The sequence below is a fragment of the Grampus griseus genome (assembly GCF_964374135.1).
Source record: "Grampus griseus genome assembly, chromosome: 6".
NCBI lineage: Eukaryota > Metazoa > Chordata > Mammalia > Artiodactyla > Delphinidae > Grampus > Grampus griseus.
This window is the reverse complement of record NC_139000.1, coordinates 17821618-17845051: the sequence shown is the minus strand read 5'-3', so window position 1 is coordinate 17845051 and position 23434 is coordinate 17821618. Positions and strand designations below refer to the sequence as shown.

At 45.2% G+C, this 23434-nt stretch overlaps 1 protein-coding gene across 1 annotated transcript in view; it reads left to right on the top strand.

The window, feature by feature from the left end:
- The window catches only part of PAPPA (pappalysin 1), a gene marked incomplete at both ends in the record, with an annotated part of 250394 nt that overhangs the window by 77159 nt on the left and 149801 nt on the right, over positions 1–23434 (top strand). Inside the window, one exon of the mRNA XM_082655786.1 lies at positions 7360–7858. Within this exon, the coding sequence (XP_082511912.1) occupies positions 7360–7858 (499 nt within the window). The remainder of the gene's footprint in view (positions 1–7359; positions 7859–23434) is intronic.

Below are 23434 nucleotides of genomic sequence, written 5' to 3'. Positions count from 1 at the left end.
TTTCAATACAGTATTGTTAACTCTAGTCACCATGCTGTATATTAGAACTCCAGAATTTATTCATTATATCAGTAGGAGTTTGTACCCTTTCGAAACCCTGCATCAAGGCCAGTATTCATGCATTTGTTCAACACAAGTCTTTTGAGCATCTGCACTGACCTAAGCATGTCATGCCACTTCACATATGAAGAAACAAATTCCCTGAGGTATTAAGTAAGTGCCCAAGGCCACACACCTGATAAGACACAGTATGTGTATGTTTATATATGCCCCAGACCCTGACCGCCTGTGAGGGCATAAATACACAAGGTCGCGTTAGAGTCAATACGCACCACTAGCCTTTGATTCTGCTACAGTTACTTCTGGGGCACCCAGGGCCTTCTTACACGTGTCACAACTCTTCCTCTCGGTTTCCGTCATGAAACCTCCTTTTCAGGATCCATTTATCCGCAAGGCACTAGAAGGAAGCACCTCATGACTGCCACGGTTGCGGCTCCACCCATGACCAGACCTTCCCTGCACAGGGTTGTCTCCCAGGCCTCCCCAGGAGCCAACAATCTCTGTGCTACCTCACGGTACAGCTCACTGCCCCTCAGTTTTCTAGAGAAATTAAGAAACTGCCTTTCACCCAGTGCTTTGTTGCACTGTCGCTTGGCCCTGAAGGAAGAGAGCTTGCAACTTAGAGAATCTCATGGAAAATTGCCTATTCCGTTTCCTCCTGCAGCGTCTCTTTCTTTGGGGCACAGGTCTAGTCCCTGAAGCCAGGCTGGCAGAGACCCCTCAGTCCTCCGTCTCGCCCTCTGTTGCCTTCAGAGACTTCCACTTAGAAGCCCCCTCTCTGTCCTTCATTCTGCTATGCAGGTCAGCTCCTGCCAGCTGTCTTTGGGTGGGGACCCCAGTCCACCAGAGGGAGCAGAATCTGACTCCTCACTGAGGTTCAGTGAGAACTCCCCCGTCTCCCTTTATATTTTTAGAAAGAAGGTTGAAAAAGAAAAAGCCAGAGATAGAATAAAGCAAGGGAGAGGGATCAGAGAGAAAAGTGAGGGAGAAAAATGACAGCGCTGTGCTCTGTTATCTTCTAAAATAGCTTAAAATAAAAATGAGAGTCGAACTGGGGAACTGGGGAACTCTAAACAAATTCATCCGGAATGTAAAGCCAGAGGGATGCCTGGGAGAAACCCTTAGCTCAACCTCACAGAATCACAGGCTGTCAGCCGTGGAAGGGACGCCTGGGGTCATCCAGCCCCAGGTCCCACCCCGGGCAGGAATCCCCTTTGTGCCCTCCCTCACCGAGGCTCTCCCAGCACCAGCTCGTGTATTTCCTTGGCCTTCCCGTTCTAGCTCCATCTGTTAGAAAGTTCTTCCTAAAATCTGCAGTGGTAACTTTTTCACCCAAACTGAACCCACGTTGGGTTCTCACAGAAGACGGTATGGGTCTCTTCCATGCAAGGAATGAACCCATCTCATCTCTGCCCACCATAGGGACTGTGCTGGGCACATGGACTGGGCAGAGCTGACTGTCTAATAGGGGAGTCAGATGAGTACGTGGGCAATCACCATCGGGTGTGATGAGGCTTGTGCTGCGTAGGGGACCTCGCCCCAAATTGAGACTCATGCCACCCAGGAAATGTTAACACACCAGTGAACAAGGCACATTTAAGAATGTGAGAGGGGCTTCCCTGGTGGCGCAGTGGTTGAGAGTCCGCCTGCCGATGCAGGGGACACGGGTTTGTGCCCCGGTCCGGGAAGATCCCACGTGCCGCGGAGCGGCTGAGCCCGTGAGCCGTCTGCGCGTCCGGAGCCTGTGCTCCGTAACGGGAGGGGCCACGAAAGTGAGAGGCCCGCGTACCGCAAAAAAAAAAAAAAAAAGAATGTGAGAGGAGTTGGATATGTTTAGAGCACTGGTTTTCTCAGTGTGATCTGGAGGCTTATGGGATTCCTAAGACTTTGTAATGTGTCCTCAAAGTCCAAAGGTATTTTCATAATAATGCTATGCCACCGTTGACCTTTTTCACGCTCATTCTTTCCTGAGTGTACAGTGGAGCTTCCCAGCAGCTGCATGGCATGCGATGTTTTACTGCTCTGACAGCTAATGGGACACATACTTATGTGTCCTTGTGTTTTAAAGTTTCTCAGTTTTAGTCCACAATGTGGTAACGTCTGATAGATATAACGTACATAAACGAAAGTTCTTCAATAATGGGGTAAGAACTTAAATGGGTCTGGAGTATGAAAAAGGAAGGTGTGGGTGAGGGAGAGGTTGGACTGGGGTGATATGTGTAATGTCCGGACGAGGATGGGCTTGGATTATTCTGAGGGCAGTGAGGAGATGCCACGTGCCTTGGCAGGTGCCTGGAATATGGTGAGGTGTGCTTGTTAGAAAGATCGTCTGGGCTGCTCTGTGGCGAAGAGATCGGGGGAGGAGTGGATGGGGGAAAGGGCGCATCCCCGTGGCTGTATCAGGAATCCAGCAGACGGATGGCGGTGGCCTGGATGAGGTCAGTGGCGGTGACACTGGAGAAGAATCAATGGAATTGAGAGAGATTTGGGAGGAAGAAGTAGCAAGAGTCTACCCTGAGACTTTTCTGGCTAAAATCATCTTGGTTTGTTCTACCACTTGAACGAAAGAAATAATTTCCTGGTATCTCCCCACACCTCCATCCAGCCAAACTGTCAATTGGTTAGGTCTGTTCCTGGTTCACCCCTCACCCTCTTCAAGCATGATATGCGGAGTGGAGTCCCACTGAAGTGCTGAGCGCCCCCTGTACCCTGAGCTGACCGAGGCCTCCAAGGAAACCCAGCAGCCCCGGGTTTTCCTTCAGGATATGCAAATTGAGTACAGGCAGGCCAGGAAGAGGCTCTGTTCTTTTTTTAGAGCATCCTATTACAGGCTGTGTGATCCATTTGGCTCAGACCCTTTTAATATTCTTAAAGAAATAAACTTTTCCGTGAGCCAAACTCTGCAATTTATTTCTCAACTCATTTTCATCCTATTTATCTTTGCGTGTTTAAGTTTTTGGACTTCCCAAACTAACATAAAACTCCCCAGTCTGTGAGCGATGCCAGAGTATCTCTGGGGTTGGGGAAAGAGCATGGGTGTGGGGGGGGGGGGCTGACGAGGATGGGATTTTGGTCTGAGTCTGGCCATCAGTGTGCTCTGTGCCCTTGAGTGAGTCACTTTGCTTCTCTGAAGATAGCATCTTATCCGTAGAACAAACGGCCTTTCCAGCTGTGATATTTTATTATCCGTAGAACAAACGTCCTTTCCAGCTGTGATATTTTAACTCCATATTAACAGGATAGAAAATTCTTCACTTAACAGATATTTACTGCACATTCAGTATGTTCCATTAACTCCATTTCATGAACTTCAGGTAAATACAATCACAGAGATTCTTGCCTTTGGCCACAGAACACGGTCGTACCAGGAAGAAACCTATTTTCCCTTCTCTTGAGCAAAAACTATATTTCGTAGACGGATGTTTTCTGAGGTGTCCAACACCATGATACGCTTGTAGCTCAGGAATTAGACGGCTAGATCTGATCGACTCAAATCTCAGTGAAGATCCCTTATGCAAGCCTCTAATGCATCGCAACTCCCGGGCTTTCCATGAGAGATTTAACACATGGCACTGGCTGTTGTCATTCTTACTTGTGTGAATATTTTCCCCATTTTTCTGCCCAGAATATTTCAGTGTGCTAAAGGATTCATCTAGAAAAAACCTGACACCAAGTTGTTATATTTGTGTCAACAGCTGCAGTGTATATACACAAAGATATGAAATAGATGTCTGTATAGATCATCATAAATGTAAATTTAAATCAGCATAGGTATGTATAAATATATTTCACGTCACATATGGCCTCATCTCCAGTGGACAGCTTATATGAACATGTAACTCTTCATTTTGTCAGCATATATACAAAAAGATGTGTATTGGTAATGAAGTAACAGTTCCTTTGTACTTTTCTTCCTTCCCCCTTCCTTTCTTCCCTCATCCCCTCCTCCCCTCCCCTCCCCTCCCTCCCCCCTCCCCTCCCTCCCCCCTCCCCTCCCCTCCCTCCCCCTCCCCTCCCCTCCCCCTCCCCTTCCCTTCCTTTTACTTTTCTCAACCCTTCTCCCAGATTTATCACCACACATCCAATTAGTTTCCCAGCTGCATCCATTTTTCTTCCGTAGGGACACTGATTTGTCCTCATCCCTGATGTTCCCTTTGTACAAGCAGCAGTTGTGTATTATCTGAATTAGTACAGCAGTTTGTTAACTGTTTTCACTGGACTAGAAGCTCCATGAGGGCAGAGACCATGTCTGCAAAACCTGTTTTTCCAGTGACTATAGCCTAACACTGGACACAGACCAGTCAACAATTATTCCCTGGATGGGTGGATGGATGGATGGAGAGTATCTGTGACTCCAAACATTGGTTTTTCTGAAAGACAGCTTTCATTTGCTTGCTTCAAATTCTTCAGTAGCTCCCAAGCTCTCTCAGCATAAAGTTCAGTTTCCTTAACGTGATGTGCAAGACCCTTCATAATCTGGGTTCGGCCTAGCATGCCAGCCTTACCGCCACTTACTGCTTTCCCGTTGCACTCAAAACCACAGTCATCTTATTTCACATTCTCTCTCAACTGTTCTCTTTGCTTGGAATACCTCCTTTTCCCAAGCTTTCCCTTGTTAATTCTTCCTTATGTTTCAAAACAGAGCTAATGTACTTGTGAATATTTTCCTCTGTTAAATATCTCATCCCATTTGAGTGTTATAGCACCCCTGTCGGGTAAGCATCATTAGAGTAGGTGATACTGTGAGAAACTGTATAGTTGATATTTTAACCCATCTTTCATTCCTTCAAAGCTTGGCATGATCCCTAGACCAACAGTATCACATAGTATCCTACTCCCCACCAAGGAATTACTTAACCATCTCAGGCTCTGTTTCCTCTTCCGTAAAATGAGTTTCATAAGACCAACGTCATAGACTTATGGCCAGGATGAAAAGAGCTGAGGCATGTAGCGTGCCTGGCACAGTGCCCAGCACACAGAGAGTGGCCAGTGCATGAAGACTGGTATTATTATGGGATTGCTGCTTTTTTGATGGCTTGGACTCAGGGCCCCTTGAGGCTCTTTTGTACATCTAAAAGTTGGTCTCTGATAACCAGACAAGCACACACTTTGCAAATATTTCTAGTCCTGTTACTTGAGCATAGTGACCAAGCTCACTTTCTTGTCCTTTGGAAAGCACTTGGTCCCTCTGTTGATTAACAGTGAACCAGGGATGGAAGCGTGAGCCAGACAGATTTGTCATCTTTGCTCTCCCGTGGCTCCCACCACTGACAGTCATTTTCTCCGAGGAAGGGAGAAAGATTGCTCCATTACTTGCCAGTTCCAGGAGAGCCCATGGTGGAGGGCAGGGGGGTGTTCACCTGGCACCTGCCGTGGCACAGCAGGCTCTAATACTCCGTGGAGCCTTCACTTTCTTTTGTAGCTCCATATTTGAACAAGATAGAAGAGTCTTCACTTATCAAATATTTATTGAATGTCCACTGTGTTCACTATTTATGTGCCAGGCCCTGTATTAAAGACTGAATATGGTATTGAGTGAAACAGCTACCAAACAGAGACAATAATGACAACTATCTTACAGGATTTTGGTAAGAATCAGATAAATAAATTAATGGCTAGGGAATGTGCTCTGTATGTATTAAAACGCTGCCCTCAATAAAGCTTTTTGAATGAATAAGTGATACAAGAGTACCAACAACCCACAGAGTCAAAAGAATCAGGAACTCTTTGGGTTGGAGAATCGATAAGAAGAAAGGCTTCAGCCTAGGTAGGGAGTCTTGTTTGTACCTTTGACTTAAACAACCGGTCTCTTCTATCCAGCATTTGCTGCAAGTAATAAATGAACCTGGCCAAGGAGAGGTGGAGGGAATCTTGTAGTTACATCCATCTCTTCTTGTTCTGATGTGTTATATCTAAAAAGTCTTTTGAATTTTCCTTGTTCTCCACCCCCCAGCCCCCTTGCTCCCATCTCTTTTTCTCTTCTCTTTTCCATCTCCACTGGACATCTTCTCTCTTCTCCCTTGGCTGGGCAGAGGCAAGGAGATTGGAGGCATTTACAGCTTTCACTGGAATGGCTTTTCCACCCAAAATGGCTTTCTAGTTTTCATACTGTGGTGATTCCTATTACGCTGTAACATTATCAAAACCTTTTCGGACAAAGATTGATTTTTTTCCCTTTTGCTTTAGAAATGTCCAGCATCTCCACCCCCCATCAACCACTGATGCTAAAGAATGTGGCTGATAGGACAACCTGAGATCCTTCATCCTACCCTGACCAGCTGATGTGTATCTCTTGCTAGACACCCTTAAATAAATTAGAGCCAATCACTGCATTGAGTCCTGATTACTTTTCTCAGCAGTGCAAAGGAGAGCTCTCTGAGGGTCTAGGACTAATGATCTCAGCAGAGAAAAATTCCGAAGTCGCTGCAGGCTGAGATCAGTGGGGATGAGGCATCGTCTCTCTGGGGAAAGAGCAGAAGAATCTCTCCTTCCTTCTCCCCCCTCCTAACCATCCTCCCCTTCCTGAGTCAGACTGGACAGAGCTCAGAGAAGCTCAGTGGTATGGAATGACCTCATGTGGAGAAGGGGAGGAAAAGAGATAAGATGGCTCCAGGGCTGTCTTCCAGCTCTGTCATTCATGGTTCTAGACAGTTTCCTCCCAGAATGCTCAGCCCAAGGGGCAGAAGCTATCGTTACTTACCTCCTCTTCACTGGAGGTTTCTGGCCCTTCTGTCATTCCAAGCAGGTTGTACCAAAGGCAGTGCCACAGGGATGCTAGTTCATTTTTGTGGCTCTTCCATTCAGTCTGGAGAACAACGAGGAACTTCAGGACGAGACAAAGCTAGGCTCTAATGCTGACTGTTACACTTCACGCTGTGAGACTCTGGTTAGTTCACTCCACACTTCTGAGCCTTAGTTGCCTCATCTCAGAAATGAGTCCTTGCAAGAATTAAACAGGTTCAGAGGACACAGTGAATGTTCAGCACATGTGCGTTCCTTCCTTCTTTCCATCTGAGGCAGAAAAGCCTACAAGTAATCAATGAGGCGGGGCAGTTTGGGCACCGACACATCATAAGACACTTATCTGAATGTAGTTTTGACCAGATGTCTGGTGATTCGTCCAGATCTGTATGGCAGGTGTGGGGATGAGCTGGGTGCTGTGCACACAGCACATTCACCAAGACACTGAGGATCTTCCCTCTCCTTTTACCCTCTCTGTGAGTTCTGGTCAGGCCAGTGTCACCAGAGGTCCGCAGGAAACTCTGAGGACGAACTCATCCCCTCATCTCTTGTCCACAGGTCATCCAGATGTTGAACAACCCTGTAAGTCCAGTGTCCGCACCTGGAGCCCAAATTCAGCTGTCAACCCACACACAGTCCCTCCAGCCTGCCCTGAGCCACAAGGCTGCTACCTTGAACTGGAATTCCACTACCCCTTGGTCCCTGAGTCTTTGACCATCTGGGTGACCTTTGTCTCCACTGACTGGGACTCCAGTGGGGCTGTCAATGACATCAAACTATTGACTGTCAGTGGGAAGAACATCTCCCTGGGCCCTCAGAACGTCTTCTGTGATGTCCCACTGACCATCAAACTCCGGGATGTGAGCGAGAAGGTGTTTGGCATCCAGATCTACACGTTGGATGAGCACTTGGAGATAGATGCGGCCATGTTGACCTCTGTTGCAGACACCCCACTCTGCCTGGAGTGTAAGCCCTTGCAGTACAAGGTGGTCCGGGATCCTCCTCTCCAGGTGGACGTGGCCTCCACCCTACACTTCAATAGAAGATTCACAGACATGTAAGTGCACTCTCTGGATCAAGTGGGTGGGCTGTAGAGGGATGTAAGGAGGGTCAGAGAGGCCTGCACTGGAAGGAGCTTCATCACAGCCAGACTCACTTCTAGGGATTTGTAACCTGGTGTTGGCTGTAGAATTGTCTTAACAAGGCAGAGCTGATATGGTGGGAAGAACAGTGGACAAAGAACCAGGAGTCCTGAATCTTGCTGGCGGCCCTAACATGTAACTCTAAGCCTCTCTGACCTCTCTGCAGTGTAGTCTTCCCAACAGTAAAGTGAAGGAGGCTGGATGAGAGTAGCAATGAGAAAGTCGTGTATGGCTAATGAAAGTACAAGAACCAAAGTTTGCTAATGATTTCCCTCTTATATTAAATTGAAGAGTATTCATGCATTGTGATTGCTTTTCCAGTGGATGAGAAGGGGGTGAAGTTATAGCAGGTTGGCTGGGAATTGGGCGTGTTGCTGGATGTTTGCATAAGAATATTGCTGGAAGGTGAACATAACCAGTAACAGTCCTTGTTTTCCAGTGTGGAAGAGAGGGTCTTACCCATTAGATCCTTAGGAGCCTTTGCAGCTCTAGGTCTCCATGATTCTTTTCGGGTACTCATTGCTTTGATGTGAGATACTGTTTGTCCTTAATGTTCCTTTCTCAGCCCACCTCTCTATCACCTCTTCCTCAGATATCCTGAGGATTTATGTTTTATGAGAGGGGCTGCCTTACTTTGAAAGCATTAGTGCTTTTCCCATATGCCAGACAATGGGCTAAGGTCTTTGCATCTTTTACTTATTTCATCCTCCCCACAACCACAGCCCTAGTCTCCTTCTCATTTTACAAAGAAGGAAACTGTAGCTTAGAGATAGGAAATCACTTGTCCAAGATCACATACTTAGGAAGTGGTGAGATCAGGATTGGAATTCATCCTGACTCCTAAGCCAGTGCACTTAACCACTGTTCAATTAAAGACGTGATTCCAATTTCTGCTTTAATCTAACAAATGAGGGAACCTTAGCTACACCTAATTTGGGTACCAAGAGTCTATGAAGTCAACCACCAAACATTGGTTGAACCTCTTCTATGTACAAGTGACATGGGTGGGGAACACTTTGAGTATTGAAAAGAACAGTAGCTCAAGAGTCAGACACCTTGTGTCTAGCCCCAGCCAGTCCACTTACTAATGTTAGATAAATCAGTCCATCTCTTTGAGCTTTGACTTCCTCTTCCGTGTGATGAAAATGTTGACGTCAACGGTTTCTATGGGCCTTTTGTGGCACTTTCTTTGGTTCTAAGATGATACAAGACACAATCTCTGCTCTGTCTACTTGAAAATATTTGCTAAGCCAAATATTATTAATAGAAACCAAGTTCTGGAGGAAACTTTTAATCTTTTTAAAAGACAGAACCACTTTCAAACACTTTACCAGCACTTCCTGTTACAGTGCTGGCAATTAACATGCACATCGCAAGCAAACCCTTACCCGTTCATTGACTCAGAGATGGAGAACACCTGTTTAAGAACTCAGGGGGAGCACTTGGTTTGTGTTTGAGAATGTGCTTAAAAGATCGTCTTGCCTTGAAAATATTCTATAACCCTGTCTCTTTCATCTCCTCACTTGTCTAGAATGGTGAAGTTCTATAAATATGCATCCACTTAACATTTCTGTATAAAACAATGAGGTGAAGAAATAATAGATGTCTTAAAACCTCAGCTTAAACCCAGCTTTTCTTTTTCAGCCTTGAGTTGTGAGCCTGTGAGCGCTGGCACAGGTTGATAAGTGTGGAATTGTGGAAATTAAACTGAAGAAGGAAAAGCACCCTGAGTTCTGTTCTCAGCTAAGTCACCAAATTGCTGTGCATTCTTAGGCTAGTCACTCACTCTTTCCGGTGCTCAGAGGCCTTCAATCCATAAGGAGGAAGTTGTACTAGACTAGTGGTTCTCAAAGTCAGTTGCATGCTACAAAAATTGGGGGCATTTTAAAATCACCTCCAGCTCACTTGCATCCCCGCCTCCTTCCTCCTCCTGGCCCTGCCCCAGGTATTGATCTAATTGGTAAGGAAGATAAGGCCTAACCATTAGGACTTTAAAATCTCACTGGATGATTGTAACATGCAGCCGGGTTTAAGAACCACTGCACTAAATCAGGCTCTCACAGTGTGGCCCCGTACTGGCAGCATCTGAGAATTTAGAAAAGCCATGTTCTTAGGTCCCAGCCCAGACAACTGAATCAGAAACTCTGAGTACAGGACCTTTCCAGATGATTCTGATGGTGGTTGAAGTTTCATGGTTACTGCTCTAAATGATCTCCAAGGCCCAGGAATCTCCAAGGTCTCTTTACTCATAGGAGTGACTACTCATTCAGTTTACAGGTTTGTACTGAGAACATTCTGTGTGCCAGAGTCTGTGCTGAGAGCTGTAGATTTCGGGGATGACTCAGCCTTGGCCAGTTTCCTGTAGACACTCACACTTCAGTGCTGAAGACCTTAACCACTTGGTAAAAATGCCAATTCCTATGCCAGTTTGCTTCCAGAACCACCACTATTCAGGTCTACATTGTGTACCATTTGTTCTTTCCTTCTCAACAAATGTTTCTTTGGTCCCCACTGTGTTGCAGGCACAAGGTCTAGACTGAGGCCTTCATTGACCTTCCTCTTTGTCTTTCTTGAGTCCCAAGGAATTTATTGGAGACCTGGGCTGGGCCAGGCTCCACTTCCTGACGTGAAAGTTCTCTGAGACTCTGAAAAAATAAAATATCCTTCCAAGTCAACCTATCATTTCAGCTCCTTTATCTCTTGGTAATTCGAGTTCTAAACTCCAACACAAATACCTCTTTGTGTGTGTGTGTGTGTGTGTGTGTGTGTGTGTGTGTGTGTGTGTGTGTATGTGTGTGTGTATTTTACTGCTCTCACATTTTTTCCATATCAAATAAATTGGCTCTTAGACAAGTTCTATATAAAGACTGTTTTGGAGAAAAAGAGGAGAGAGGAAAAAAATGCTTTCTTTTTCTTCCCTGACTCAACCCATTACATGATTCCCTTTGACCTTTGTCTTCATTTTTTCTCTCAACAAAAATATTTATTCTTTCTGTTATCTATACTGGAGATAGTTTCCCAAGGTATGACATTGATGAAGGGAGAGGCTTCTGTGCTTACCCAATGGATGCTTCTCGTAGACTGATTGCTTTTGGCCGGTACAAGGGAAAAAGGGGGACTGTCTCCTAAGTGGAAGCCTCTGCATTGAGTGAGGACTGACTGACAGAGGAAAACGGAACCAGTGCTGACCCTGCTTCTAACTCACTATGTGACATGAAGACACATTGCATCACCTTTTGGGGCTTTATTTTTTCTATCTGTAAAATGAGGGGACAACATATGAAGCTTTTCTCTGTGGATAGAAGTTGTTCTTAGGTGACTTTTTTTTTTTGGTAGTAAAAGGGACTCAGCAGAGATTGTTTATCTCTGCATCAGTACCCGGCATGGACCTCAGCAGTTCTGGATGGCCTAGTGAAAGATGTAGTTTGTGAATAATTATGATAACGATAATAACAACAATATCAATAACCACTTATTGAACATTGACTCTGTTTTAAGTGCCTGACACATATTTCTGAGGCAGCTGAAGCTCAGAAGAGTGACTTATCCAACCTAATACAGCTGGTAGCGGCAGAGCCAGGTTTAAAACCCAGGTCTAATTCCAAATTCCACCTTCTCAACCACAATACCATACCACCTCCTGCTCTAATAATGCAAAGGCAGAATTTTAGAGCTCAGACATGCATCCAAGCTGGCTACAGTTCAAGATACAGGAGGTAGGAGGCAGGATTACAACTCACAGGCCACCAACCCACAGTCCGTTCCTGAGACCCACTCTTGGAAGTCTGGCATCATGAGGTACATGGCCAGGTGTTTTTGTGTCTGGCTGGGAAGAAGGAGCAAGGATGCTTCTGTTTCTAAACTTGACTGCCAAGTGCTTCTGCCCTGGGCACCATGCTACTTGGGTCTGTATGGAATCTCCAGATTTCTCTAAGAAGTAAAGACTCTGGATAAAACTAAGCCCTTTTTTTTGGCTTAGAGGAAGTGAGATATAAAGCAAACCAGGAACAGTGAATAGCAGCTCACTTTCAATATTCATCTGTTCGTCTGTCTATCGTTGATTCATTCAGCAAATATTTACTGGACGTCTGTTACACACTATGCACCATGTTAGGACACGATGGTACAGTGGTGCCAGGACAGGCATGGAGTCTGCCCACATGGTGTGCCCACTCTTTGGGAAGAGAGGGGGTTAGGAAAGCAGTAGCACTGCAGTATAGTAAATGCCCTGATGGAGAAAACAGAAACAGAAAGTCAGTGGTTTCTAACCCAAACTTGGAAGAATTGAGCTGTAATTGAGGAATATAATCTCCTTGAGGACTGGATTTTTGCTGGTTTATCTGCTGGTGCAGTCCCAGGGCCTAGAACAATTCCAGGCACAAAGTAGGCACTCAGTAAATATTTTTGAATGGCTCTTGAGTGAAGAATGGGAAGGAGTTTAGCAGTTGAAGAGAAATGGAGAAGCGGTCATTTACTAAGTACCTACTGTGTGTCAAATGCTTAACTAAGGGCTTTATTTAAGTAATCTCATTTGACTTAATCTGTACAATGACTCTGCACCTGCAGCGTAGGTGGTCCTATCACCAAATTACAGGTAAGAACCTGAAACCCAGAGATTACAGAGCTATCAAACTGTGTAACTATAACTGGGGTTTGCACATAGATCCATCAGCTCCAAAGCTAGTGCTCTTATCCATTCTCTAGTTGAACAACTATGTTTGTGTTGCCTACTTTGTTTGTGCCTCTCTGTTCTTAGAATCGTTGATTTAGAGCTAGAAATATTCTTAGAAGTCATCTCTCCCAACGAGCTTCTTTGTGTGTCCCAATTAACTAATCTATTGATTTTTCTTTCACATTCAGACCTGTTAAGCTGCCAGCATAATCTCTATTTCACCTCACCTCCTCAGTATTCTCAATATAAGTCTTGGGGTAAATGAATAAACATAAAGGAAGGATTGCAGATATGAGTCCACATTTTACAGATCAAATCTCAAATCTCTTCCTCTGGATTCCACATACTCAGAAACCCCTGTCAGAAACTTTCTAGTTCGCTCATACGTTCATTTTCTCGGTGAATATTTTTTGATTTCCACCATGAACCCGAGTACTTTCAAGGCACTAGCGACGCAGTAGTGAACAGAGCAGAGAAGATCCTTGCTCTCATTGATCCCCGTGATGAAGTTGGAAGAGACGAACCAGAAAACACTACATAATATCTCAACTGGGTAGGATTTAGTAATTTTAGATAGGTGGTCAGGAAAGGCCTCTGTGATGAGGTGACATTTGAACAGAGACTGGAAGAGTCTCCTAGTGACTCATAATAGAGGCTGGGTGACCTGCCATCATTGAGATCCTAGCCTGTTGGAACACAGATGTCTTAGAACGTGATCCTTGGTCCTTGATCACTGTTTGGCTTATCTTAGATTGAACTGTGCCTGCGTTTTTTCCTCTTACCTGGTTCAGATTCTTAAATACAAAATTTAGCACGCTCATTCGTCAGAGTCAAGGGTCCATGAAAGCTTGTCAGGTAAATGAGTGAAGAGTGAGTCAGCAGTAGAACCTCTCAGAAAAAGGGTCTCTTGCTTTCACATCTTAGCCGTAGTATTGACACATGATGCCGTAGTAAGCCTCAGAGGGTTGGGAAAGGTTAGACCAAATTGGGGTCAACTGAAGCACAGGTGGCTCCTCCGTGCTGTTTCTGTGGCTCTCAAGGTGAGTCACCATTTCATTTTTTGTCTCAGCCACATTTCTTTTCCTGGCTCTTTCTGTATGTCACCTAGTCATGCATTCTTTGTTCTTGTATGTATTCATTTTTTTCATTCATTCATCAACCAAATAGTGAAAATCTAATTTAATCATATTCAGTGATACTTTCTTTACTTCATAGATATTTACTAGGTGTCTGTTCTGTGCCGTGCTCTATGCTGGAACTACAGATCCCTAGTCTCATGAGCACACAGTTTAAAGGGGGAAACGGGCAAAGAAATCAGGTGATTATACTGCAGCATGAAAAGTGTATGGTGTGAGGGTCGCAAGAAGGGTATATAAAACACAAGAAGGGCATCTAACCCAGCTCGAGATGGTTTAGGAAGGTTTCTTGGAAGAAGTCATGTCTAAGCTGAGACCCGAAGGATGAATAAAAGTTGATCATTGAAGAAGTTTGCCATAGGATGGATGGTTGAAACCAAGTGGATGCTTAGCGAAAATTGATAAATGAATGAATGCATACACGAAAGAATGAATGAAAGAATGAATGAACCAACCTACCCTACTTCATGGCGGAAGAGCATGTTCAGTCTCAGATCGAATGTAGAAATGTAGTAATCTGAGCTATCTGTCCACTTTGGTCCCTAAATCTACTTCATTCCTTTTAACTGCTATAGAACATTCCACAGTAGGAATGTGCTGCAGGTTATTTAGGTGTATCCATGGTCATGACTACTCAACAAAATGGAAGTGCTTTGTCTTTGCCCATTTGATGGGTGAAACATGGCTTCTCATTGGTGTTCCTGTGATTGAGCATCATGAATGAGCAGCTTTTCAAATATCGACTGGCTGTTTACATTCCCTCTTCTGTGACTTGTCTATTAATATCTTTAAGTGGTGTCTGGTTGTTAATCTTTTCACACCTCAGTTTTCCCATCTGCTAAATTGGGATTTTAATGTCAGCCCTCCTGCATATCCATCAGTGTTACTGGAATCTAGGGTAAAACGGGTAGTCAAGAGGGAACTAGCATTTATGAAGAAGTTACTCTTAGTAATCATTTATTCATTGATATATTTCTCAAACGTTCCTTGGATGGGAACCATGCCACATTCTGAAGATACAGTGGTTACCAAAAACCAACCCAGTTTCTGACCTCAGTGGAGCGTACATTTAATCACTGTGTTAGCCACCATCACTTATGCGAGTAGCACTTACTACTAGCCGTACTAGCATCCCTACTGCTGATAATTACCATGTAGTAAATACTTCATATATGCTCAGTATTTTTATAAGCCTACCAATGAGGTGTAGTTATCAGTATGCTTTATTTTTAGATGGGGAAGGTCAGACTCAAAAAGGTAAAGTCGTTCATTTAAGGTCCCACAGTTAATAGATGCTCGAGTCAAGTTTTACATCTCCCTGCCTGACGCCAAAGGGCATGCCTGGCAAACTATAGAGCATAATCATTGCTATGACAGGAAAAGGACAAGGTGGCATCCTGATGGATGGAGAAAGTAGATGTTAAAACGAGCTTTTCTTGTTTCCAGGAAGCAACAGAATAAACACACAGAAGAGAACTTTTTTTTTTTCCATTTAGGTTTTGAATATTTAAGTAGATGAGGAAGAGGTTTGGCACAGTGTGGGCATGGTCAGACCAGCGTGGTTTCCAGGAACCTGTTGTGGAAATGCATGCTCCAGGCTGGACCCCTCTCTGAGCAGGGCCTTTCCCCACACCTTTCCAACATGGCCTTGCCTGCGTTCTGATGTCCACCAGGACACATGAGCAGCATCAGGACTGATAGCTGTTTCTCCAAGTCCAGAACAAACACTTCTGTTCCTAGCCCAGGCCAGCAGTGTACATAGTCAGCACGATCTTCCTCTATTTTTGGAAGCCGGGCGGGCATCATCCACGTACAACTCCCTCTCATCAGTCTTAGGCCAAGTACCTCTCAGAATGAAATACAGGTTCTGGGAACATTAGGGTAAACAAAAGGGTTTAGCAGAATCCACAGATCTCTGGGGTCAGCAGTAGCCGTAGAAGTGCTGACTGTCTCCAGGTACCTTCACGATTTTGAAAGTGTGAAGGGCCCCTGGTTGGTGCTAACACTACTGAGATCACTTACCTAAATTTCTGTGGATCAGTCTGATGCATTCCTGGACAATTATAGTGTCTCTTCTACAGATATTAATGAAGACTCACAGAAGTTAAGTGATGGACCCAAGCCTCTGTTGATAAATTTATTCATTCATTTGTTCAGTCTTTTAAGAATAAGTGCCTTCTGCGTGTCCGTCTCCATGCTGGCACTGTAATTGTGAATCTTATAACTGGATAGGAGGGCTGGTCTGAATAATAGCCCAAATAAAAATATAATTACAACCTGAAGATTTATTATTATGTGAGGTTATAGTAGAGCATAATTCCCCCTCAAATTAAGGGGAGATATACAGAAGACGAGACTGGAGTTGTAAGCAGGGGCCGTATTGTGAAGGGAGTTTCTGTTATGGAGTTTGGATTTGTTCATTGGGAAGTAGAGGACTAAACCAATCAGATCTGTGTTTCTATGAAATTGCTCTTGGTGCTCTGTAAAGAGGGGATTGAGGAAGAGTGAGAAAGTCCATTTAGAGGTTATTGCTAAAGTGCAAGCCAGAGATTATGATTATCTATCTGCAGGAGAAGTGGATGAATTGGGGAAATGTTTGAAAAGTAGAACCAACAGGACTTGGAGATGTATTGGATGCAAGGGTTCTGAGAAGGAGCTGTCCAATGACTCCCGGGTTTCTGGTTTGAGTGTCTGGAATGAGGGAAATGTTATTTCCTGAAATGGAGGAATAGATTTTAATTTAGTGTTTTGTTAGTGGGTGGGGTAGATCAAGAGCTCCTTTGGAAAACAATGAGTTAGTGAAGTCGGGTTGCAGTGGGTGTCCTGATGTCACCTGCTTCTTTGTTCTTTTGCCTTTCTCCCTGTGGGTAGGAAGGATGGACTGGACTTGGTTGTATGGGCACCAGTTCTTGATTTTTAAGAAAACAAGTAAATGAATGGGAACGAGAAGGAAAATAACAGCCGTCAGAGTAATTACAGATGTGGGAATAATGGAGGAATTTATCTCACACTGGGCATTGGCAAGAGGAGTGGACAGAATCCATTCAGTCTGTGCTCAGAGATGATGAGAATCCTCAGGACAGAACATAGTGGGTTTGTGTTGTATCTGCTCAAGCAGGAACCTCAGACATTACTTAGGAGACGCTGAATCTGGGATCAGGAGATCCGATTCTCAGGCCAGCACACAGCTGTCATGCTGCATGACCCTGAGCACGTTCCTTCAATGCTTTGAACCTCAGCTCCTGTCCCTGGAAAAAAGTGGGTGATGATTCCTATCCATACAGTCTCACAAAGGGTGTCCTGAGAAACTAATGAGCTAATGGACTTGCAAGAACGTGATGCAACGTGGGGGAACTATAAAGATTTCAATGTTCATGATTCTTCCTATTGTTTGGTTTTCATTAGGCTTGTTCTTGGCCAGGCCAGAGAGTATGTGTGAAAGACAAACACACAGACATGCACAGACACACTCATGAAACAGTTTCCCGTTCAACTCTACGCAGAGTTCAGTGCTGGATTAGAAGAAAGAAAAGACCATTGCACTTTAATCTCTGTAGCTGAGCTAAAGAAAAAGAGAGAAAGCCCATCAAAGTGCTGGCCCTGGAATCAGGAGACAGGGCTTCAAGTACCGATCTCCTGAGATTTTGCTATATTACTGGGTCATGATTCCCCATCTGTGGGCCCAAGTCCCCCTTCTATAAAATGAAGGCCTAGGTAAATGACTCTGAAAGTCATTTCCAGCTCTGACATTCCATTCAGACCCTCCTGGAGTTCTTACCTGCCCCGAGTATGTCTAATTCAGTAAGAGTAGAGGGACCAGGCTACATGTCCCGTGCGAGCTCAGAGACTAGCCGTCTGTAAAGAAAGCCTTCCAGGTGCACTGGGGCCCTCAGAGCTCCTTCCTGACCTACTGTCTCTCTCTCTTAGGGCTTACCGATTGTTTCCATGTGGGACAATTTCAGAATGTACTGGTGTATTTTTCCTGTTCAGCGGCATTTTGACTTGACAGTGAGATACCAGAGATGGGAACTAGGTAACATTTGTCATATTATCTTCAGCTTCTTTGGAAGGACAGGCATGAAGTAGATGGTCAATAAACAGGTCAATAAAGGCATGAATGAATGAATGAGTAAACGCTTTGGCAGATCAGTAAGTGGTCAGAAATTTGTGGTAATACAGATGATAGCTGGTATATTGGAGGTCTTCCTTTAAATGTCTGAAATGGATTCGTTACCAGAGGGACAAAAGGATCAAAGAAAATCTCATCGCATGGTCTCTTCTCCTCTTGGGGCCGCAGTCCCCCTAAAGGGAAGGGATGGGGCCAGACAATGTCAGTCAGTCTACCATCCACCCCACAGGCATTTATTTAGTACTGTCTTTGTAATGGGCCCCGTGCTGGGCAGTGGAGAGAGATAAACGGGGCAATGAAGAGCAGTCCCAACCCTCTGGGAGCTTCATCTAAGTGGTAACAAAGGTGAGAAAGGTGTTATGATAAGAGAAGCACAAGGGCTAGGAAATCCTCACTCAGCTAAAAGGTCAGTGAGATCCTCCTGGGAAAGGTGGCGTCTACACTAAGGCCGGACCATTTAGCCAGGGAAGGGAGGGGGGACTGTTTGCTCATGGTGGCTGAGGGGTCAGTTTTGAGGAGGAGAGTTTGAGCAAAGAGGCCAGAGGGGTTGAGAGGAGGCCAGCAACGTTGGTTCTAGAATGCCATGCTGACGGGTCTGGGCTTCATCCCGAGGGTGGTGAGGGACTGTTAGGGGTAAGAGAGAATCCTGATCAGGTTTGGTTTTAGGACAGCTCTTTGGCTGTGTGGCTATCTGGGCAGATGTAGGGATAGAGGCACAGACTGTAAATGATGAGGGAGGTAAGACAATGTTGCCAGCACTGAAGTAGAAGCTGGCCCTGGTCTAGGGTAGTCAAGGCGGGAATGGAGGGAACTGGATGGGGCTGAGCAGTATTGATGGATGGATGTACCCCACGACTGGTCAGAGGGAGGAGGGAAGTGAGTGGGTCCTAGAAGTGCCTATGTTGTTGGCGTCACTGAAGCACATAATGTGGAGATAGAGGGATGTTTGGTTTGGGATGAGAGGAGGACGAGTTCAAAGCTGTCTTCCCATTATCAGTCTGCGAATTGGTGGGGGCAGACAGCTACAGTTTGCTTTGAGCCATAACATTTCTGTGTACAGATTCAGGAGCAGGTGAGGCGAGCTTGTGCATGTGTACATGTGTGTGTGTGCATGCGTGCATGACTGTGTGTGTGTGTGTGTGTTTTGGGGGGTGGGCAGACAAGACCTGTGAGACCACCTGTTTTCATCATGCATCGATTCTCAGTGTTGTCCAGTGTTCTCAAAGGTCCCCTGCTGGGGTCGTGGGGTTAATCTTCCGCCACACTAATACCTATAACGTTACGAGGCACGGGCTTTGTTTCCTACCCAGGATTAATCATTCACTCATGGGCTTTAATACAAGCCAGACACCACCTCACGGTGCCTCATGCAAAGCAATGCCAGTGCCCCCTTCCATTTTAATGCTGCTTTCACGTTCTTGTTGTCAGAGTGGGAAGTAGGTTTTTTGCCTGCGCTTCAATATCCTATAAACTGAAAAGCTTGAATTCTTCCATCCAGCGATGTTCGTCACAAAATGCCAGGAAAGCTGGACTCTGCCATTAACGTTCTGCATGACTTGGGGCAGCTTATTCCCTCCTTCTCTGGGCTCTAGCATCCATCCCACAGTGAGACGCTGAGCAAACCAATATCCAAAGCCTGATTTCTACATTTTTTGTGTTTCCTTCTTGAGCTAAGGTCCTTGTATACAAACTCAGCCCCCAAAAGTTTTCAGCAGAGAGAATTCTGAGGTGCTCACACCTCCTCCTGTCTAGGAATTAGACTCAAAACCTCTCAGGCCGGGAAGGAACATGGAAGCACTGACACTCTACAAATGAGAGAATTGAGCCCAGAGAGGGGAGGCCACTTCCTCAGTCACACAGACCTTTGATGCCAGAAGAGGGAATTGAACCTAGGGCTCCTGCTACCCAATCCAGGTGCGCCTTCCCCCAACATCGCAGCGTGCTGGAGTTTGGCCAGACCTTGGGATTCAGCTTTGAGCTCAGCTCTCTCTGATCACGAAGAAGTCTCCGTTGGCTGCTCAGGGTGAAATCATAGTGCGCTGACATTAGTAACGTCATGGCAGCTGGTGCTGGTGAGGGGGGTGGTATAGGAAATGAGAGAACGCATTTGGCCAAGCTCCGGGTCCACGTGACCCTCCAAGAGCCCTCATTTCAAAACAAACTCAATCTTTTAAGTTCAAGTTCTCCCCTCTCGTCAGAAACGTGACTTCCTGCTTCTAAGAAGCCAGGCTTACAAAAGGGCTCAGAAGACTTCGCGGACATCAAATAGCTCTTACAAAATAGCGTTTTGATGAGTTAAGTGTAAATGAATCAGAAACATAAGGATTACATTTTCCCCAAGCGCACATGGGTTTCAAAATTCGAGGGGAAGTGTAGTTTGCTCACTGCACGCCGACTTTCACCGAATCCAAAGCATTCATGGGGAGGGTGGGGCTAGGGGGGCGAAGAAAGAGATGCCCAGCCCCCAAATGGTTTTAGATGTGATGCCAAATTCGAAAATGCTGTTGGGCTCACCCTCTGCCAGTAATAAAATCGCTGGCCACCCAGAGAGGCCACAGGAAGGAGAAGGGAGGCTGCTTTCCCCACTGGCCCCTGGTCCTCAACAACTGTGTTCAGTTAGTGCCGCTCAATCACCAGCTGTCACTGGGTCCCCCTGTTGACTCCTGGCCCCCGTGTGGCCTCCATTTTCACACTGTGCTGCATGCCTTGTTTACCTCCGACTGTATCTGGTGTTTTGGCTCCCAGGGGTCTTGGCGACCGGTCAGTTTGTCACAGGCCCCTGCTCTGCGATCAGGAGACCTGTCCATCACCAGCAGGGGTGTTTGGGGAAGCTGTCACACATCACCTCTGGTTGCATTCAGGAAAAACAAGAGTCCCTTGTAGTTCTTTTCCTCTCTCCTTTCTTTAATGCTATACAGGTGTGGCGTTTCCCCCAAACTGGTAAATGTCTTCCCTTCAAATCTCAGCCTGACACAAACAACCAGTTAACTCTCAGGGCTGCCGTGACCTTATCCCAGGATTTGAAACTCTGAATCTTTTATAATGTCCACATTGTCCCCCCATTCTTTCTCTTGGATTTTATTTCACTGCACCAAGAAAGTAGAAAATCATTTCAGTTGGTGGTAAAAGATGATTAAAACAAAATAACAAAGGCCGTGGCTGCAAACTGTTAGTTTTATTAAATGTGCTACTGAGTTTTAAATTGGTACCAGGGCAGATCTTTGTACAATTATATCCAAGGCTGCTGGAATTAATCAGTTGCATGTATACATTTGCTCCTTCCTGAGCCTTATACAGAGTGAGGGCGGCACTGTCAGTCTGAAAAGAATGAGCTGTGTGTTACCTGTGTGACAGGGGTGGACCCTAGCCCCATTGGGAGGGATACACATGCCCAGTGGATTCTCAGATCCCTGCCTTCTCATTCCTCATTCATTTAGTCCAGACCGTGGGTTGGAGCTCACAGTGGTCACCAGGGATAATAGTGGATGGATATTGTAAGACCAAAGTCCATTTTCCCAAACAAAGATTCTTTTCTTGGCAATGGAATCTCACCATTCTGAGATTAAGATTTTATTAAAGCAAAATTTTAATTTCCACATGAATGGAAAAGGCCGCAGTCTACTGAGTGCCGGTCCGGTAGGAGGGTAGGTGGCGGTGGAGGGAACCCAGGCTGTCTAAAGCCCTGGGTGCCGGTTCAGTGTCTCGACTACTGTTGACACATCTAAGTTCTGACTTCTGCAGCTGGAGGTGTGGGACTTGGGAAATCATTGCATCCAGTCCCCTGCTTTTAAAACAGTGGATTTCCATCCCTCAGTGACTCAAGCCCTAACATCTCGCCTCAGAACCCTCCACCATCTACCTTACACTCTCAACTGACCATTCTCGTGAAACTTTAGCACTTCCTTTGGCTTACCCTGCAGGCCAGTCTTAATGCACTGTTCTTTGTCTCAGAAGGTTAACCTGTGTCCTGTTCTGTGCTGTTCCTACTGCCCAGAATACCATGCTTATCATTTACGTCTTGACATGTTCCCCACGTGCACTGTCTCCGACTATTAATTCCTTCAGCGGGTATTGTTGGAAACCTAGTCTGTGCCAAGCACTGTGCTAGGTACAGAGATGTAGCAATGAAAGGCTCATGTTTTTTTTTTCTGTCCTTAGAGCGCTTAATGTACACCATGGAAGACAGGCATCTGATTACAACAAAGGGTGTGAGTTTTATAATAAAGTATGGGGCGATATGGACACCTGTAGAAGGGATCAACCTAATCTAGGTGTCAGGACTCTCCCTTTCTCATCCTTCTAACCACAATTGGACCCGCCTCTCCGTTGGTGCTCTTCAAGCTCTGACTTGAATTATAGTCACACTGTACCAGGCTTATCCTCTCTTTTGCCCATTGAACTATTTGAGATCAGGGATGGTGGTATCTTCTTCATCTTTGGAATGACTCCTGCCAGAAGCTCCATACATGCTTTTTATTTGAATTGCCCAAGGAAAGCAAGGTCCAGAGAGGAGAACTAATTCATCGAAAATCACAACCAAAGTTAATGGAATAACCATAGTCTTTTTTCCTGACGTGGTCCAGGTGACATCCACAGTGATGTCAAACTGCCTTTCATGTTGTCCCTTCCCAAGGGCAGAGGATATTCTCTATCTACTTCAAATAATCAACAACAGCCATCTTCCAATAAAACATAAGACCAAAGTACCTCTCAACCTAGAACAAAAGTAAAGTGTTCTCTTAAGAATTCAGGGTGATACGCAAACAAAATTGGAATGAAGGAGTATATTGTTATCACATGTAGGAAAAAACAGTGTATGTAACCTTAATGTATGAATGTTAAGAAATTCTTTGGAGAAGACTACACACAGCTTCAGTCGTTCAGTGAGGAAGGATATTTTGTTGTCAGTTTTAGTTCTTTTCAATCAAAATAGAATATGATGACGTGTAGCATGGTGCCAAAACTTGGTAGGAACTCAATGTATTCCTGCATCAGTCCATCCCATGGGCAGATATTTGGTCTTTCTACTTTTCCCCCAAACCAGTTATCTATATACTGCTACCAAAATTGTCTTCCACAAAACAAATATTATTATGCCCTTTGACTCAAAAGCCATTTCTGTCCTCCTCCTCATGGCTTGGCTTCTCCTTACCCCTCCTGTCCAGCCAGTGTACCTTCTTTGAGGAGTTCAGACTCCTCCACAGCCTGTGTCTGATACTACTCGTGCTCCCTACAGACCCCTACACTTTTTTTCTTTTTTTACATCCTTATTGGAGTATAATTGCTTTACCATGGTGTGTTAGTTTCTGCTTTATAACAAAGTGAATCAGTTATACATATACATATGTTCCCATATCTCTTCCCTCTTGCGTCTCCCTCCCTCCCACCCTCCCTATCCCACCCCTCTAGGTGGTCACAAAACACCGAGCTGATCTCCCTGTGCTATGTGGCTGCTTCCCACTAGCTATCTATTTTACGTTTGGTAGTGTATGTATGTCCATGCCACTCTCTCACTTTGTCACAGCTTACCCTTCCCCCTCCCTATATCCTCAAG